This window comes from Choloepus didactylus, chromosome 4 (assembly GCF_015220235.1).
Source record: "Choloepus didactylus isolate mChoDid1 chromosome 4, mChoDid1.pri, whole genome shotgun sequence".
NCBI classification, from domain to species: domain Eukaryota; kingdom Metazoa; phylum Chordata; class Mammalia; order Pilosa; family Megalonychidae; genus Choloepus; species Choloepus didactylus.
The window spans coordinates 7,725,805-7,745,860 of NC_051310.1; the positions used below are offsets into that span (position 1 = coordinate 7,725,805).

Here is a 20,056-nt window from a genome sequence, read left to right on the forward strand (position 1 = left end):
TTAAAGTGGTGGTTACTGGGGCCTCCTTTGGGGATGATGAAAATGCTGTGGAACTGGTAGAGATGATGGTTGCACAATGTTGTGACTATGCTAAATGCCATTGAACTGTGTGCTTCAAAATGGGTGACTTTGTGTCGAGTTCATTGTGCCTCAATTGTAAAAGGGGGTGTGTAGTCCCCAAGTCAAGGAGAGCAGAGCTGCGGGTGAGGGCTGGGCATGGCGCACGGCCTTGCTTGGTTCTCCCAGCCGCCCCACGGGGAAGCCGGGGCACCCACCCGAGTCTGTGCAGCTGGTGGAGGGCAGCGCTGGGCTCGACCCCCACGCTTGGCACCTCTGCTGTTGAGCCCCCAGCTGTCAGTTTGCTCGGTGCCTTCCACGGATGTCTCATTTCATCGTCATCACAACCCTGCAGGCAGGTGTTATCATCTCCATGTTCCAAAGGAAATTGCTGAGCAGGGAAGTTAGAGTGCACAGATCCCCTCCCCCGTGACAAGTGATGGGGTCCTGAGGACGGGACACGGGTCCATGGCCTCGCAGGAGGACCGGTCATGTGGGCACCTGGGGAGCAGGCGATGGAGGGTGAGCAGCAAGAGCTAGAGAGAAGTGAGCTCAGAGAGAAGTGGGGCTTCCGGGAAGATGGGGGGTTTGAGCTGGGCTGGAGCACAATGGGCTTAGGCCTGCAGAGGGGTGGGGCAGGGGATACCAGGGGAAGGGGACAGCAGAAGCAGTGTGAGCCGAGAACAGGGGTCTGGTGGGGCTGGAGACCCAGGGGCAAGAGAAGGGGCCGCCTGGTAGGCAGATGGGACAGGAGGGCTGCAGCCAGCACCTGGAGGGCTCTGCGAGCCAGACTGGAGAGTCCGCTTGGAAGTGGGGTGCCAGGTCTCCCCTGAGTCCCGGGACCCATCAGACCATCTCTGGTGGCCAAGGGGGGTGGAACCTGAGTTTGGGTTGGGAGGGCAGGGGCGGGGCAGAAGTTTGGGTGAGGAAGGGCAGGGCAGCACCCTGACTGCCTCCTGAAGCACTTCAGCCAATCCCCCCGCCTCCCACCAGGCCCCTGGGGTCCTCTGAGGAGAAGCCTTCACGCAGGTCCCATCAAAGCCCCTGCCACTGTCTAGGGGAGCCCTGGGGCCTGCCTCCCTGCTCTGAGCCTCAGTTCATGATGAAGATGAAGAGGGAGCAGGCAGAGCCAGGTCCCTGCAGATTCTGACTCAGCAGTCGGTCCCAGGAGAAGAGGGGCCAAAGGGTGCCCGGAACCAGCCCCCACTCTCACCCTCTGAGGACTTCCCAGCCTCAGAAGCCCCCAGCCGGGAGGCCCCACAGGAGGAAGTGACTAACCACCTTGCCCAACCAACTGACAATGGCTCCAGGGCCAAGGGCAGAGGTAGGAAGCCGGGCTGACCCCTTCCCACCAAGCCTGCGATGACCCACCAGCCCCAACAGGACCACCCACCTCCCAGGGCAGCAGGGGGACAGACAGACAGACACAGGAAGGGTTGGCCTCCCCGTGCCCGCCTTCCACCTCCCTGTCAAGTCCCTTTCCCATTTCACCATGTCTGCCCCAGAAACAGCAAGGATGTCCCTTGTTTTAAGCATTGATTTATTCAAAGTCCAGTAAGGGAGACTTTAAGGAAGACTTTGTATATTTCCTCAATACTAAGACACCACTTAATGCAAGTTGCAAGACATACCAGCTCTCAGGGGGAAAAAGAACAGTAACAGATTAAATATACAAACCAAGTCATCATAAAACACATACCAATCTCTTTCTCATTAGAATATATTAAAAAAAGGCTCAGGTTTGGGGAAATACAGTCCCGGCCAAGCACCAGGGGGGGAGCCGTGTATTTCCTCTCCCATGTGTTACCCCAGCAACCACATGCCAGGATGTCAGGGTTCGTTTTTACTGAGCTCTTGCAGCTGACAGTGCTGGTGCCACCAAGGTGAGAATGTGCACTCCCCCAACCACATTACGTTGCAGGTAAGTAGACCAGTGGCCTTGCACCCCTCTCAGGAGTCAGAGAGCCTGGAGTGAGAAGCCATCCTCAGGACTGCTCCACGGGCCTGCCATCTGGGCAGCCCCACATTTGGTTTAAGGCTCTCCTGCCACCATCTTGAAATTCTTAATAATGTTCTCTCTGAATCTGTGTTTTGTAAGTGAGGTCCGATGGGACTGTAGAGGTGTGGGTGAGCAGAGGGGAGAGGCACATCTATGTCCACCATTCTTTGAAGCTGTATTTGCAGAGAGCCTTCTCGAAGTCCCCTGAACAGAGAATTCCAGCGGACCCACAATATGAAGAAGTTCAGCAACCCTCAAAGCGAGTATAGGGTTTAAGAGTTTACTTCTACGACTGAGCGAGCGAAGAGGGGGAGCCCCAAGAGGCCACGCTTTCCATCCACAACCTGCTTCAGAAGCAGAAAGAAGAGAAAGGTGTTCTAAGAAGTTCCAAGACCAAGAAACCCCATCCCACCTGTGCTGGTTCAGAGCTGTTATGATCCCCAGAAAAGGCCATGTTCTTTTACTCCATTCCTGTGGGTGCAGACCCATTGTGGGTGGGACCTTTTGATGAGGTTATTTCAGTTGAGATGTGACTTATCCCATTCAAGGTGGGTCTTAATCCCCTTACTGGAGACCACCATAAGAGGATAAAGGACACAGAGCAAAAGCCCAGAGAGCTCAGACAAGCTGAGGGACAAGGACACACCCACAGAAAGCTGAGAGGAAGCCACTGAAGTCAGAAGCTGAAAGCAATGAAACCCAGGAGAGAAGGATCAGCAGACACCAGCCATGTGCCTTCCCATGTGACAGAGGTGTCCCAGATGCCAGCAGCCTGTCTTCAGAGAAGGTATCGTCCTGTTGATGCCTTAATTTGGACATTTTCATGGCCTTAGAACTGTAAATTTGTAAGCTAATAAATCCCCATTGTAAAAGCCAACCCACTTCTGGTATATTGCATTTCGGCAGCTTTAGCAAACACCAGCCTTTCTGCCTCGTGTCACTTCTCTGTGGTAGCCAACCAGCTACACTGAGAGTGATGGCATCGAAAGGGAAAGAGAAGGCACCCGTAGCTCCTTTTCCTTTCAGTCCTTCCTCACTCATCAGCAATCCAAAAGGAGATGGTAGTAGAACATGCACATATTAACAAGTGAAATTGAACAGTTGAATTAGTTTTATACTGCCTTTCCACTGTTCTGGTAAGAACAAAATGCCTCTGGATGTACGAGCTACAAAAGACAAGTGGTGTAATTGCAGAGATTTGATATAGGAGTTACTTGCACTTTTATTTGCATTTAAAACTGGTGTTGGCAATATGGAGGTGAATGGTAAAAGTCATGCTAACAATTTAAAATTTTCCTTTATGTAGAACATTAAATAACAAATTAAAAAATACAATGACAAGTTGAGAGAGAGAGAAAACCATGGAAGAAAGCAAAAAGCTTTATATTTTGGTAACTTGAACAGCACTTCCCCCTGCTTTGTGAACAGGGGGTCCCCCATTTCACTTTGCACCATCTGTAGTGCATGCTAGCTGCCATGGACCATGAACAGATGCCCAGGAGAGGATGGTGGTCAGGTGGCGGGCAGCCCGCAGTAGGAAAAAAAGAGAAAGTAAGGTGTAAGTTTAAAACACTAGCGTATATCCTATGATCCCATTTATATGAAAAGATTTCATATATATCTAAGCAGACGTATATAACATTGTATATATTACATATTACATATAATATATTATACATTATGTATCAATTTAAACATACTTAAGAATGGCATAAAATTCTTAACCACCTCCAAGCAGTGCCCTTTTTCAGTTAATATTCACTTTTTATCTTCACATGAAACTCAAACGATACAGAAAAGTAGGCATATATTATGTATATCATCAACTCTTACTAAAAAGAGCTGCATTTGCATTTGGGAGAAAAGAGGAGGATGCAGCGATGGAGTCGGACTTGGATCCAGGCTTGGTTTACAGTGAGCAGGACTCAGGCCCAGTGCCCTCTCTCAGCCTCTGCTTCCTCGTCTGTCAATGGGGTGTCCTGGTAACCACCTCCTCAACTTCCTGGGAGAGTCGGTGGGATAACGGGAGCATGCCTAGAGGGGGGCTGGTACATGGGGGTCAGCTAATGATATAGTTCAATAGTGGGGAACCACTGGGGGGCTAGAGCTGGGGAAGGAGGGACTCAGTCTGGTCTGGCGCCCTGCAGGGGGTGCGGGAGGTCTCCAGGGAGGGCAGAGGAGGGGAGGGGAGGGCTGCCACCGGCACACGGGGTGGTGTTCGTGCCCATCAAGCTAAACTACAGGCTTGGCGTGTGTTTTGCTATGAATCAAAATCAGCTTTTACCTTCTGATCTGTCTTCCAATTTTCCAGACCCATCTGTCAGTGGTGTCTGGTTCACCTGGAGGACAGGGATCAGCTTTCGGTCGGCACCCTGGAGCTCTGGACAGAGGCACACTCAGCTCCTGGAGACCGATGGCCATCCCGGGGGGTGTCGAGGACCTGGGTCTCACACACAGATGCGTGGAGAGAACAGTCCTGACTGTAGGAGCAGAGGGCAGATGTTCCCAGACGAGCATGTGTGCACACACGTCCAGAACCCGCTTCTGTGCTGTTCTCTGTGTTTGGTCCTTTCTTCACCCAGACGAGTTTGGATTCAGGGGCTTTTCCTTGTAGACTGGGTTGTGTCTTCATTCTATCAGCAGGACTTTATAAGGTGCCAGATGAATCAAGGCAAGCAGGAAGAGAGGGCTGTTTGCCTCGTGGCATTTTCAGTCTACTGGGGGCACGGAGGAAAGATCCGGGGCTGTGTAGGAGAAGGTTGGGCTGCTGAGTGCAGAGAAGATACACACCCTGGCCAGGTGCAACAGGGAAGGCTCCAAGCAGCCTCCTAAGAGAAGAGCAGGAGGTACCCAAGTGAGGACAAAGCAAGGGCATTCCAGGCAGAGACTGTGGCATGTGCAAAGGTCCAGAGTCAAGTTCATTCATCCCCAATTCAGGAGCCTGAAGTGGTTCCATGTGGCCAAAGCAGAGGTGCTGGAGGTGAGGCTAGAGCGGTGAGATGGCCAGAAGGCAAGGAGGGGCAGGTCCTTACCACACCACACAAAAGGGCCCTAGTTTAGTGGGGAGGCCATTGGGATTATGCAGGAATAACTTGATCCCTCCTTTAATCCTTCCTGCAGCTGGACTGGATGGAGCCTGGAGCCTGGAGGGGCTGAGCTCCCCCTGCAGATCTCAGCCAAGCAGACTGCATGGCAAGGGGTATAATAAGGCAGGCACTGCAAAGATTTTGCAGGAAGTACTTAGCCAAACTCTCCCATGGCAAAAAATGAAGTATGAAAGAGTGGTAATCCAGACATAAACTCATGTGTGTTGTTACTGAGTCTATAAGGAGCTCCCTTTGAAATGCTTCCTACTGTGCCTTTGCCCTCGGTGGTATGCTCCTTCCTGGCATGGGTGCATCTGATTCATTCATTTCTGCCTGGCAACACACAGTCTGGCTTGAAGGTGTCTGATAAATGACTGGGTGAGTAGGTGGATGGGTAGGTAGATGGAGGGATGGATGGATGGATGGATGCATAGATGGATGGGTAGATGGGTGAGTGGGTGGGTAGATGGATGGATGGATAGGTAGATGGATGGATGGGTAGAGGGGTGGGTAGATGGATGGATGAATAGGTGGATGGATGGCTAAGAGGATGGATGGATGGTGCTGTAGTTTGCTAAAGCTGATGAAATGCGATATACCAGAAATGGGTTTAATTTTACAATGGGGATTTATTAGCTTACAAGTTTACAGTTCTGAGGCCATGAAATGTCCAAGTCAAGGCATCAACAGGACTATACCTTCTTTCTAAAGAAATGCTGCTGGCGATCCAGGACTCCTCTGTCGCAAGGGAAGGCACATGGCAGCATCTGCTGGTCCTTCTCTCCTGGGTTTCGTTGCTTTCAGCTTTTGGCTGCTCCATCTGAATTTTCATCTCTTAGCTTCTCTGGGGCTTCTTTCTGTGTCTTTTCTCTGTCTTTTATGCTCTTAGAAAGGACTCCAGTAAGAGGATTAAGACCCACCCTGACTGAGGTGGGTCACATCTCAAGTTAAGATCCCACTCACTGAAAGATCTTATTTACAATGGGTCTACACCCACAGGAATGGATTAACTTTAAGAACATGACCTTTTCTGGGGTACATAGAGCTTTAAACCACCACACATGGGTAGACACAAGTGTAGATGCATGGAAAGTGGAAGATGGGTGGAGAAGTGAGCGCATAGATGCTAAATGTCTTTTGGAGAGCTCTCAGTCATTGGTATTTATAGAAGAATGAACATTGGATTCAGCTCTTCGAGGACTTTTATCTCACAGTCACAGGACACTAGAATGTCTGAACTCAAGCTAGAAAAGACTTGGGAAGGTGTCTGTTCTTGTGATTCTCAACCTTTTTTGGGTCATGGACACCTTGAATAATTTGATAAATGCTATTATAGATCGCCTCCCCTAGAAAAAGCACATAGCACAAGTCTGTAACCATCTTAGAGGGTCTGTGGACTCTGGGAAGCTTATCACACCTGGGAAGTCTAGAACCCTCAGTGTACGTGGCTCTGATGAGGCTGAACAGGTGGTGTGCAGATGAGTCAGCACATGGACAAGGACAGGTGGGGCTGCACTCAAGTTCATACAACCCACGCACAGCCAAGCCAGGGCCAGAATCCAGAGCTCCCAGAAACCCTTCTGGGACTCGGTTTCCCCTTCCTTATGGTGATGGGGTTGGACTTGACCACTGGTTTGTAGAGTTGTTTCAGAGAAGTTACTGGGAAGGGGAGAGAGCAGCTGGGACTCTGATCCTCTTCTGTACCCCCAAATTCCAGCAGGCCCATTATCTGGTCCCTTTTGAAGAAAGGGTTTTAAGACTTAAAAAGGGGGGGAGGGTTGCTGAAAGCCCCTGAACTTTCCCACTCTGACTGCCTAGGCTTCTGTGAGTCTTAAGTGCTGTGGATTGTCTGTAAATCTCCCTGGTGAAACCGAGAAAGCCAATCTAGCTGTCAAAGGGGGAGGGAATCACGTCTAAACATCCCAAAGGAGCACAAACAGTTAACTGTCACCAGAAAGCAGGATGGACAAGGACAGCCATCTCTCAGGACGCTTCTGAGTTTCTGCTGCTGTCAGCCTTGGGGAGACATTTGCTGCATGAATTAAAATCAGAATGTCCCCTGCCCAATAAACACCCACCGTATACAGCTAAAACTCAGACGCAAAACGACCACCTCAGGCAAAGAGATGATGATAAACAACAAATATTGTATCAGATCAATCTATTCATGTGTGGAGTGTGCCAGTTGCCTACCCCAATGCCAAAAAAACCCCCCACAAAAACTAGCATTTGGGGACACCGACTAAGCACCTGCTGTTCACGTTCAATATTTTATTTGAGGAAGGGGCGAGCACGGTGGCCGAGAAGGTAGACTTTGCAGCTGCCAGCCAGGGTTGCTGTGTGGATTCCCCAAGTTAACGCATTTACCCGCATAGGAAAGTGCCCGGCCCGCGGGGGGCGTCATACAAGGTCAGGTGCTGTTAAGCAGCGGCACCATAATCACGCTCAGTTCCATTTCACAGCTAAGAACACTGAGGCCCAGGGAGGTGAAGCCCCTGCTGGAGGCCCTCGGCCGCGGAAGCAGCCGCGCCGGGACGGAAATCTCGGACGGGGCAGCCCGTCCACACCGCAGAACGTTCCTTGGGCAAACGCGGAAGTCCGTGCGGCCAGCCGCCAGGCGGGGGCGGGGGCGCGCAGGCGGAGCCGCAGCCCCCCGGCGGGGCCCGGAGCGCAGGGCCGCGGGCTGGAGCCTGCAGCCTGCCCCGCTGCCGGCGCGCGCAGGAGCCCGGGCCGCGCTGGAGGTGGAGGGAGGAAGCGCCCGCGGGCGGTGACATCACCGCCCAGCCCTTGAAAGATGAGCCGCTCCCGCGGCCGCCCCAGCCCCGCCCCGCCACCGGGCAGCCCCGCCGGACCCGGGAAGCGCCGAGGTGCTGCGCGGCTCGCTGCGGACCAGGTGGGTGCGGGCAGGGGCCGGGCGGCCGCCTCGCCTTGGCGGGAAGCAGGCAGCCCCGGCTCGGAGGGCGGGCGCGCGGGCGAACTTGCCCTCATGTCCCGGGGAGTCTGCGGAAAGTTACCTTCCTTCGCTAGGTCTGACCGGGGAGCTGCGGGGAAGCGTCCCCAGCCATTGGGGATTGCCTTAGCAATGCCCGACTTGTTTTCCCCCTGAAGCGAGGGGGCAGAACAGGCCTGTGTATGGGGGAGCGATTCGGTGACTTGGTTATTGTAGAATCTGGGTGAACGCCTCAGACTAAAACATTGAGGAGCCAGCGTGCTGAGGCATGGGTATGGGATTTAGACTCCGGAATCTGGCTTTTAATTCGGCAGCCCTGTGTGACCTTGGGCAAGTTGCTTAACCTCTCTGAGCCTCAATTTCTCTGTTTGCGAAGCACTCTGCGCGCCTGCTCTCAGGGAATGGCAGGGTTAAATCAGACACAGATGGGAGAGGGTTTTGTAAATGTTGCCTGGTGCTCACTGAGGTGGCTGGTGGTGGTGATGTTATCTCAGACGGGCAGCTTCGTGGCCCTCTCCGGTCCCGGCTGTCCTGGGCAGAGGGGTAGGACGGGGCAGTGGGTCAGAGCATGGGCTTTGCACCCAGCCCTGGGTTGGAATCCCAGCCCTGCCTGTTGCCCTTGGGTGACATTGTTGGGCAAGTTATTTTGTGGTGGTTTCCTGAGCCATACAAGAGGGGGCCCTAAGATTTTGCAGGGTGGTTGTGAAGATTGAAGTGGGCTCATGCCTGTGAAGTGCCACATATGCAGAAGGCACTGGATAAATGGTAGCCATTATTAGAACTACTGGGTGCCGGCGGTTTCAAGAGCCTCGCTCTCCCGGGCAGGTTAGAATGTGCCCCACTGAGTCACACACAGGCTGCCTGCGGCTCTGCCAGCCCACGGGAAGTAGGAGCTGCAGCCAGGTGTGGGGGCCATGGAGGGGCCCCTCAGCCAACCCCACCCCTTATCCCTTCCTTCAGGGAGAGAAGGGCTTGGGTGGTTGGGGTCCAGGGATCAACCCAAGGACACTGCCCCGCTCTTCTGGGGGAAATGCATCTGCTGGGTTTCAAACCGTCCTGCTGGGCTCCAGCAGCAGAGGGGAGAGGGCAGCCTGCTGTTGGGACCCCCATGGGCTTGGAGTTGGATTTGCTCTGCTCTTTTCCCCTGTTTGGGGCGGGAGCTGGGGGGCAGCTAGGAGAAAACATTTTAGAAAACATTGAAAATAAAAAGCTGTCTGTGCCGGCCTTGCAGGCAGGACCCCGGGTCCGTCCCAGCTCTGCCCTGAACTTGCACAGATCAGGAAACTGAGTCTCGGGGAAGGCACATCACCTCAGTGGAGCCAGGTGGTAGGTGTCCAGGCCAAGTGCCTCAGCCCCTTTGGGACTCAGGCTCTCTGGAGAGTTCTGAGTGTTAACAGGGAGAGGTTCCCATGGTTGACTGAGCCAGGACGGTGAGTGAGTCTAAGAACCAGGTACTGACGAATTCACTGAGACCAAGCAGGGGAGATGGCTGTGCCGTGTGCTTTGTACTAACATGGTGGCTGCAGCTGGATAACAAGCTCCAGGGGTGTTCAAGGGTACTGCTAAGGGCTGCCTCCCCCTCCTCCGTACCACCTGCGGTCAGCAGAGGGACCACCCCAAGCCAGGACCCACCAGGGGACTCTGGTCTCCACGATGCAAGCAGGGAGCTCGCCTGCCTCGTGCACAGCTGCCCCCCAGCACTGAGAACCGGGCAGCATAAAGCGGCACCAGCCAGCATTTGCCGACTGACTGATGGTTGAATGAACGGATGGACCCTGTTTGCATGGCAGGCCCTGACAGCGCCCAGAGCAGGCCTGCCTGTTGCTTCGAGGGTTCAGAAGGGACTTAGAGTGCTCAGGGCCATGGTTCAAACAACCAGAAGCCACTAAGACTGGAGACCCCCAGGGCATCACTTCCAATGTCCGCCAGGAGTCCCCTGACCCATGAGCATCTCATTTTGGTGCACTCGCTTCCAGGGATGGGGAGCTCACTGCTTTACAAGTAGTTGACTTGTTTACTACTTTTACTTGGGAGAGTTCTGAGTGTTAACAAGGCCTTCCTTAGACTGAAGCAAAACCTGTCTCCCACTTTCTATTCCTTGGGGTTTGACTATACGATTATTAGACCTTATTGGGCCTTATTGGACCTAAACATCCTTAGTCTGCCCTCACGATATCATGTCCTGAATCCCTCCTTCCAGTCCCCATGGTTTTACTGGGGGTCCTGAGACCCTGCTCCCCCAAAACACACCTTCAGGTTGCCTTCAGAGTCAACCCATGGTGTCAGGCATATCTTTGACTCTGTCATCAAAGTGGGCTCTGTAGGATTCTGGTGACCAGAAAAAGGAGAAACCCCCAGCATAGAGCAAGGGTGGAACAATCACCGGCTCCGGGTTCAAATTCCTCCTACGTCACTTACCTGCTGGGGAAGCTCTCTGAGCCTCAGTTTTCTCAGCCGTGCAGTGGGGGTGCCCATCCCTCTTTCTGAGGAGCACTGTGAGGCTTAGGGCAGGTGGTGTTGACACAGGGCAAACAGATGCCCAGCGGGCAGAGGGGTGGCCGCTGTGGAGGGACAAGGCCTGGGACAGGGTTCTGGGATGTTATCTCTGGGCTGCAGTGGGGCAGGAGAGTCCCCAGCTCCAGAGATTCTCAGGGAAGCGGGCACCCCAGCAAGTGCCTGCTCTGCTCCCTGGGCAAGTGCATCTGTGGGCAGCGAGAGGAGCCCTCACCCCACTTCCCTTTAGGGCTCAGACTGTAGGTTTCTCTCCCTGCCCCCCCACCGACACCCCAATGCCCTGGGCTGCTCTAGTCTTGTGCTAGGGGAGGGAGGAGGCAGTGATTGGGGGCACAGAGCACGGGGTTCCAGAACTCCATCCAAACCCACTTGCTAGCTGAGCAACCTCAGACAAGTCTTGGCCTCTCTGAGCCTCAGGGTTGCACATCTGAAGTCAGTGGTGCCTGTGCTTGACCTCTGGGGAGTTGGGGAGGTGTTGCAAACCATGAGCTGCAGAGTCCTGCCGCTTCCCTAGTGATATTGTGCTGGTTGTTCCAACGAAGCCCCTTCCCTCTTCCCTGCAGTTCCAGATGTGGCCGCGCTCTAGGGGTGGGCACAGCCTGGTGGGGCAGACAGCTGTTCTCGAACTTTGTTGTGCATCAGAAGCATCTGCAGGCTGGTCGCCCACAGGTGTAGCCCCTGCCCTCCTGGACTCTGATTTGGGGGTGGGGGGGACCTAGGTACCCAAGGACTTGCTGAGCATCTCTGGGGTTATTGAAGCAGGTGGGCCTCAAAGCACATCGAGACAAACCGCCTTAGCAAAGGGCTCTACTAGGGAAGCAAAGTTGAGGGAAGTTAGGCCTTGTCTCACCAGGGCCCCAGAGCCGCCCTCCCCAGGCCCTTCCTCCGTGTCTCCGTAGCCGAGATTTGGGGCCCCCAAGCCCTTTCCCCACCCGCTGGCACCTTCGTCTCCTGTGCCAGGTGCCCTGGGCTCCGTCCCTGCCCACCTCCTCTCAGGATCGGTCAAGAAACGTCTCCCTGAGAACAGTTCACACTGAGCTCCTCTTGGACGTGGGGTTTGGCCTAAAGGTTCTGGGGTTGTTGAGCTCTGTCTGGCCTCCCCCACCCCGTGGAAGCCTCTTGAGGGAGAAGCTGGGGCCTTGCCCCCCAGCACCCAGCCCAGTGCTGGGTGCTTAAGGCACAAGGGAAAATGCCTGCAGGGGCTGAGCTCGGATGGCAGAACTGCCACCTCGGCTGGCGGGGAGGCGCGGCCGTCTTGGGGTCCTTCCCAGAGCCCCTGAGATGGCACCACATGGCAGCACCTTCCCAACACAGTCTCACTACATCCCGGGGGTGGGAGCAGTTTGGCCTCTCAGTGCCCCAGGGGACACCATGGACAATCACCCCATTGCTCATTAGTAATATGGGGGTGGGATAAGGGGGCCTCTAAAGTCATCTCTCACCCAAGACATCCAGAAAATGAATGACTAGAACTAAGACCACAGAAGTGGAGGTGAAAAGCAGGGAGTGCTTGAGGAAGGGAGCAATTTGCACCCTCAGTACCCAGATCTGGGAGCTGCAGAGTGTTTGTAGAAGCCAAAATCATAGAAGTAGGGGGGCTGGGAAATGATTGGGCTCCACTGGGCAATAGACTCCCATGCCCGTGCTGCTGCTGCCCCCCTCCTCCTCGCCCCTCTTCATCCTCCTCGCCCCTTCCTCTCCTCTTCGCCTGTCCCCCCTCCTTCCGCAGGCAGCTTAAGGATGTCAGGTCTGGAGCGACTTTGGGCAAGTGACAGCCTCTCTGAGCCGAGTTCTTTCTTCTGTAAATAATCATAGACTTGGAAACTTCCAGAAAAGAGCTGGGAGCCCCCAAGGCATCCCAGCAAATGGCCAGGTGGATGGCCGTGGTGCAGCCCCGCTCTGGCCGACTGCACGGTCAGTGAAGGGAGTGAGGGGGCCTGTCGATGTCGGCCCAGGGGGGGCTCCAAGTCCCTTTGCTAAATGTAAATTGGTGAGGGAGCCTGCGCCCACCTGCGGGTCTGTGCTTCCCCCCTTTATACATAGGTCCCAGCCTGAGAGCCCCAAGCCAAACAGGCTCAATGATGTTGAGGCTAAATATTTAGTCAGCAGAGTTTTCCAAAAATAGGAGTCAGCATTTACAAATTGGGAGATTTCGTGGAAAAATCCAGATTTCCAGCTTCTCTAGAAATTCTCTGGTAGTTCTGGTGAGGCTGAGCCTGAGTTCCCCGCTGGCCGCATGTGGCTGTCCCTCGGGAGGGGCCTCATCTGCCCTTATCCCCAGCTCCCCTCACCCTGGCAGCCCCGTGGACATTGAATTTGGGGCCCTGCTTTGTCCCTGCAGAACCTGAAGGGTGAAAGCCAGGAAGGAACACGGAGGCAGAGCTGAACTGATTACATCTTAGAGAATGAACTTCCTTGGGGAAGTTATAAGGGCAAGGAGTGGGGAGGGGGCACTTGCTCCCCCCTCCCATGCATACCCGCTCCCCACATGCTCACTGGGGTTACAGGATTAAGGCAGGGGAAAGACAGCTCCCTCGCCACACCAGGCTCTGGGGGATGAACTGAAAAATCAGACTCTGCTGAAGCTGCAGAGCTCCTTCAGGGTGGAGCAGTTCCCAGGCCTGAAGCAGGAATGCCCAGCATTCAAGTTGGAACCATATTAGAGGGTCTGATTCTTCCAAATTAATAAAGGGAAAGGATGAAACTGAGGAAAAACTGGACTGTTCAGGGTGGCTAAGCCCACCAGGCTCTCCCATGCCTCTGGGCCTTCGTTCATCCTGTTCCCCTGTCCAGGATGCTTTTCCTCGCCCTCCTTAGGCCTCTTCATCTGCCTAGGTCCTCCTCATCCTGTAAGGCCCAGCTCAAAGGGGTCACCCCTTCCAGGAAGCCTTCCACACCCCTTTCCCTCAGGGTGAGGGCTCCCTGGTAGCCCCACAGCCACCTGTGGCCCCTTGGTGGCAGCATTTGCCACGCTGTGTATCTGTCTCCCCCATCTAGACAAGTTACTTCACCTCTCTGTGCTTATCCATCTATCCTCCTCAGCCCCCAGCTCAGGGCCTAGCCCAGAGAAGGGCTACACGGAGTGAGGCAGCCCAGAGCTGGACCCCCTGGCCAGAACCCTGAGCTGTTCAGCCAGGCCTCTGGGAGGTAGGAGCCTGCTGTAGCAGTAGAGGGAGCCGCTGGCTGTCAGAGGCCACAGCCGTTAAGCACCAGAATCCCCGACCGCGGTCCCCCAGGCTGACGCGCACACTCTCCAAATGAGGCTTCTGGTTCCAGAGGGACTAGGGCGGACTGGTGCCTGGGTGACAGGTTTCTGGGCTTCCTCTCCTGGGCGTCTCGCCGTGTGAGCCAGCCCCCCTTGTCCTAAAGGCAAGATTGTGCTTCTGAACCTACACTGGTCCTGGTCCCGGGTGCTTCCCCCAGGAAATGGGGTCCCTCCCCACCTCCCCCTCAGCTGTCCTCCTGCCAAGGCCTGCGTCGGTCCACACGGTTCCTCCGTGGACAGTGTCTGGGTGCCTGCTTCTCCAGTGGTGGCCCCCGTCCTGATCTCAGCTCTAGGGTGGAAGGTGGGGGGACCCTGGCCTTGTCCCACAGCCCTGGGTCCAATCCAGGCTCAGCCCGTCACCTGGAGAGTGATGCTGGGCAAATCACTGACTTCCCTGGGCCTGGCCTGTCTCACCTGTATTGGGGGTGGCACAAAACCACCCTCCACACAAGGCCACAGTTGTACCAGTAAAACTGTGAACGTGCCCTCGGGTAGCGGGCTTCTGCTCTCCTCCCTGAACCGTTTACTGAGCGACTGCTCTGGGCTCCCCCCAGCTCGGAGACCTGTGTCCACAGGAGCCTGGAGCCAGGTGAGGGCCAGGTGACTCCAAGTCAGCACTTGGCACCTGTAACCATCCCTGGAGGGCCTTAGGGCATCATATAGGGCAGTTTGCTTGCAAGCCTCCTGGGTCAGGAGCTGGAAGGCAGGGCCTGTGCGCCGTCCCTTCCTTGTGTCCCAGCGGTGGTGCCTCCATCCACAGCCATCCCTGCCCCAGCACACACTCACAGTACTCTCACACACGCACCCACACACACCCAGCCACACTCACATGCACACTCACATCTCACATGCACACTCACATACACACTGACATGCACTCACGTCACACATGCACACTCACACCCACACTCACATGCACTCACACTCACACTCACATGCACTCACATCTCACATGGACACATGCACACTCACATGCACTCACGCACGCATCCACACACACATCCACACTCACATGCACTCACACATGCATCCACACACACATCCACACTCACGTCACACATGCACACTCACATGCACTCATGTCACACATGCACACTCATATACACACTCACATGCACTCACACTCACAGTCACATGCACTCACATCTCACATGGACACATGCACACTCACATGCACTCACGCACGCATCCACACACACATCCACACTCACGTCACACATGCACACTCACATGCACACTCACATGCACTCACGTCACACGGACACACATGCACATTCACATACTTATATACACCCATTCACACACAGGCTCTCACACACACACACACGCTCTCATGTACATTCACTTCATACACACACTCACACATACACACTCATGCACTCACACGCACATAGACTCACATACTCATACACACATACACATGCTCATAATCACACACACTAAAACACAATACTCACACATACTCAAATGCGCATTCACACTCACACATATACACTCACATGCACTCACACTCTCACCCCCACGCTCATGCACTCACATCCACTCACACACATGCTGCCCATTTCCCTCCCTGCCCCTGCTGTCTGCGTGTCCCCACAACCAGCTTGTGGTGCATCTCTGGTGCCTGCATGGTCACTGCGGGCAGGTTTTATGTTCTTTCGCCTGAGGCTCCCAGGCCCAGGTAAAGGGTAGGGTAGCCTAGTGGGATGGGGAAGGCAGGGGGCAAGGGGGAGGGGCCCAGCAGGACCCCCACCACCCTCCAGGAACCCACGTGTCTTCCTCCTGACAGACCTGCTGAGGAAATGGGGGCTCTAGAGGTGAAACAGCTCATTGGAGGCGGATTCGAACCTGGCCTGGCTCTGCCCCTCACGACCTCTGGCCTCCCTGCTGGGCAGAGGCAGGGAGGACACAGGGACTCCCATGGCTGCGGGCAGTGAGGGGGCCGGCCGCGGTGGGGAGGAGGGACTGGGCTGAGAGCCTGCCCATTGGCACCGTCCAGGCTCGCTCGTTACACGGCAGGTTGACCTCACCTGTCAGGGTCGGCCTGGGCTCAGGTGCTTCACAGGTGAAGTAGCGAAAGGCTGCCTTCTCCCACCCTCTACTTCTCCCACCCTCTACTTCCTCCTGAAATGGAGTTATCACTGTCTGCGTTACCTCCCTCAAAGGACAGGGAAACAGGCTGAGAGAGCTTCCCCTAAGTACGCCCTGACAGGATTTTTGAAGTGAAAAGAGAAAAAGAATAGGCTATAAGCATCCAGATTCAGGGGATGCCGGGACAGGCCGCATATAAAAGGACAAACAGGCTGTCTTCAGGCTTTTCTATAGCCACAAACACTGGACCGCAGCAGAGGAGCCTCTGGAGACTGGAGAGAAGCAGGCTGCGGCCTCAGATGGTCCTTCCTGGGCGGGGGCAGCAGGGAAATGTGCTCACAGGACGTGCCATCCCTGGAATCTACATGGGAGAGTCACGGGGAGACAGGGCCCGGCTGCCTCAGACGTGAATCAAACTGAAGAACCAAAGACAGGGAAAGATTTGCTCATGTCCTTTGTTTCACCAGGGCACCAAATTCATGGAATCGGGTGGAATTCTGTGATTGGAAGTGGTTTTGCAGCCCAGCAGGAAATTTCAACTTCCTGGGGGTTCCCTCAGTGGCTCCTTGGCTTGTTGAAAGCCCACAGCTCCACCTGCTCAGGGCTGGTGGTTGGGTAAATGGGGAATTGCCTAAGAAGTAGTTCATAGTACTTTAAGCATTTCATTTTAATTTAAAAACATAAAATTGTGCCTTTATTTACTAACTTGCATGTAAGCAAGTCATTTCCTTTGATCAGGGGCTGGCCTGCTTTCTTACTTAAATAAACTAACTCATAATTCACTCTATTTAAAACAAAAAAAAGAAATCTGGAAGGAGAAAATACTTATTTAAATAGTTTTATTATGAAAGTAATATGTGTTCTTCCTCAAAACTTTGGAAACTACCACAAAGAAAAAGAAAATATAAAAGCTACCCATTATTCATGCCCAAAGACAACCACTACCTACAACAATTTGGTGTGTTTGCTTTCCAACTTGTTTTCTGCCATGTTGTGTATACAATTTAGTCCCCAGCTTGTTTTCTTTGACAGGAGACCATTCTCTCATTTTTGGCAAGCTCCTTGGAGCATCATTTTTCTTGCTTAATGTCTATTGCATGTATGTGAAGTCTGGTATTTAATCATTTCCCTGGCCGTCAGATTTAGGTTGTTCCCTGTTTTACACTCTTTGAAACCATGATGAACATCATCTCTCTGCATGAAGCTTATCTTGTCCTTTGATTATTTTCAGAAATACCAAGCAAAAACTTTAGGTTCTTGATCTGTTTTGCCAAACTATTCAAAATGGAATTTTCCAGAGACTGCTTTGGGTTCCGCTCAAACCCCTCCTCCCTCCTGAACCTGCTCAGAGAAGGCATCAGAACTGCAGCTGCCTGCTTCCCCCCCCCGTGACTGGCCCATGAACTAGTTGCAAACATAAAAATAATGTTGTCTTGGCTCCGAGGATTCCTGCAGGAATCTGGGACAGGCAGCCAAAGGTGATTCCTTGAAGACAGGGGAGCTGGCAACTCATCAGAAGCAAACTCCAACAAATAGTAATGCCTAACATTTATCAGGCGCCCACAACTAACAATCTCATTGTACCGAGAAGGACACTGAGGCTCAGCGTGGTAAAGGGATCTGCCAGCAAGCAGGGACACGGGACTGTGGCCTGCGTGTCCCCCGTGCCGGGCTTCTGAGCTGCAGGGGGAGGCTGAGCGCCGGGGCCCGTCCCTCCGCCCACAAAATGTGAACGACAAGGGGACTAAGCAAGCTCATGCATGTCAGAAATTCTCTTCAATCCCAGCTCCGGGAGTGGGAATTTTCCACCTGCCTTAGCCCCAGCAATGACACCTCTCCAGGGCCTCAGCGTGTAGTGCCGGCTGAGTTGCAAACCGTGTTCCTTCTGGCCAGGATTCCATAACAGAGATAACCACGCTCCACTGTTCTTTTCCTGCGAGAAGGCAGCCTGATGGGGGGCAATAGTGCAGATTTTGCCTGGTCTGGAAGGTTCTAATTGAATTTTGCCACCTCATAGCTGTGTGGCCTCCAGCAGTTACCTGCCCTCTCTGAAGTTCATTATCCCTCTGAAAATTGGGTGGTGGTACACCCAGTTAGTATCTCTCCTACAGCGCTACTTGGAGAATTGAGAGAATAGGCAGTTTCCCGACATACAGCCAGCTCCTCCAGCACCTCTGCGTGATGCACATTTAATGTACATAGAAAAAAATTTTGAGGGATGGGGGCATGCGGGCTGCCGTGGCATTGGTCAGGGCAGATGTATATGGTCCCAGGACTTACATTTATAGAATGTAGAAGGTCTTGGGCCACATACACCAAAAACATGGCCCAGTCTTTACTTGAATACCTCCAGTGACAGGGAACTCAGTACTGCCAAGAGCAACTCAATTCATCAGACAAGCAACGAGCATGCCCATGTGCCAGGCCCAGGGGTTTGGAGATGCAAAGGCACTGCCTTCTGCTTGGGGGCTGACAATGTGGCAGCCAGGATGGGTGTAAAGAAAAAGAAAGTGTGTGCATGTTTGTGTGTGCACATGAGTGTATGTATTATGACTAGAATGTGTCTTGACAGAAAATCACTACAATTCTGAGATTTGCTCTGGCACAGGCTGAACAGAGTTAAGAAAGCTGGCTGTCAGGCTATCACTGCTGGAAGGACCTTAAAAATAATCTGTGTAATCACCCTCCTCCTTGCTCTATGGATCAGAAAACCAAGGGCCAGAGAGGGAATAATAATAGCAGTAATATTATTGTTCAATAACAATAACTAATAATAATGACAACAGCAACAAAATAGCAGCAGCAGCTCCAATCCAGCCCTTACGCTAATTACTGTCAGGAACCTTCGTTCACCCTCCCTGCAGTCCCGAGAAGTGGGGGCTTTGCTCTCCCCAACTTGAGGGTGAGGAAGCTGAGGTCCAGAGACGGGGAGTGAGGGGCTGGGGTTGAGCCCAGCCCTCCTAGGATGACATCTGACCAGCTGGGGCACCTCCCCTGGGAGCCCCGAGGAGGGAGCAGACTGAGAAGGCAGCCTTGTAGCTACTGGGGGGCCCGGGGTCAGGAGGGGGTTCACAAGCCCTTTCTGAGCCACAGCTCCAGGCTCCTCCAGCTGGGTCTGACTTCCACACTTGACTGCCACCAGCTGACCTCCTCCTTGGCTCCTTTTGTTGTCTCTGATGGCTCCGTGTGTGGAGTCACCCGAGTGCCCTTCTAGGAGCTGTGACCTTGAACAGATCCTTCCCTTCACTGAGCCTCACTCAGTTCCCTCCTCTGTAAAATAGGTATGGTAGGACCCTCCTGGGTGACAGCGAGGATTGGGGAAGAACTGATTTGCAAACCCTCCAAAACAAACTGTAATGTGCAGCGTCCCCTCTCACTGAGGTTGAAGTGGCATCGTGGGGTTGTGGAACGTGTGGAGGGGGTGGGGATTGGGATGCTTGTGCATGACCTTGGACAGGTCACCTACCCTCCCAGTTTCCTCACCTGTTAAATGAAGGTTGGTCTAAAAATCTCTAAATGGCAAGATTCTTCTGACCTGAAAATTCTATGGCTCTGGAGTGTCAATGGTACTTGACAGTTTACAAAGCGCTTTTGCATTTGGCTTCAGAGACCCCTGGGTTCTAATCCTGTCCCACTCCCATAACGGGAGCACAGGGGTTGGGGTGCTCATGGCAGCGACAGCTGCTGAGGTCTGGGAAGGCCTCCCAGAGGAGGTGACGGGGCGCTGGATCTGAAGGGTGGATAAGAGTTGGAAGGGAGGATTGGGCAGGGAGGTGGCCCCGTGCCCTTGGAGTGCTGGAGCCTGCTGTGCCTGAAGGCGATGGTTAAATTTCCAGGAACTGTGAGCTTCTTGGCACATCACAGTGGTAGCTTGACATCAGCCGGGCTGGAACATTTACACCCTGGAACCCTCCAGATGCTACCAATCCAGGCTTTTATCCTGGAGAGCCGGTGGTCAACCACCCACCCGCCCCCCACTGCCCTCTTTCCTCACAGTCAGCCCACAGAAGCCCGCCCTCGTCCCGAGGTCTGAAGGACTGGGTTCTAGTCTCCACTCTTCTTCCTGTGAGCTGTGTGCCCTGATGAGTCAGAGC

At 53.8% G+C, this 20,056-nt stretch overlaps 1 protein-coding gene across 1 annotated transcript in view; it reads left to right on the forward strand.

Annotated features, from left to right (window-relative positions):
* Positions 1–7,743: 7,743 nt before the first annotated feature.
* Positions 7,744–20,056, forward strand: part of BDKRB2 (bradykinin receptor B2) — a 32,560-nt gene continuing 20,247 nt past the window's right edge. The window contains exon 1 of the mRNA XM_037835243.1: positions 7,744–8,035. Coding sequence (XP_037691171.1) covers positions 7,937–8,035 — 99 coding nt within the window. The 5' untranslated portion in view covers positions 7,744–7,936. The remainder of the gene's footprint in view (positions 8,036–20,056) is intronic.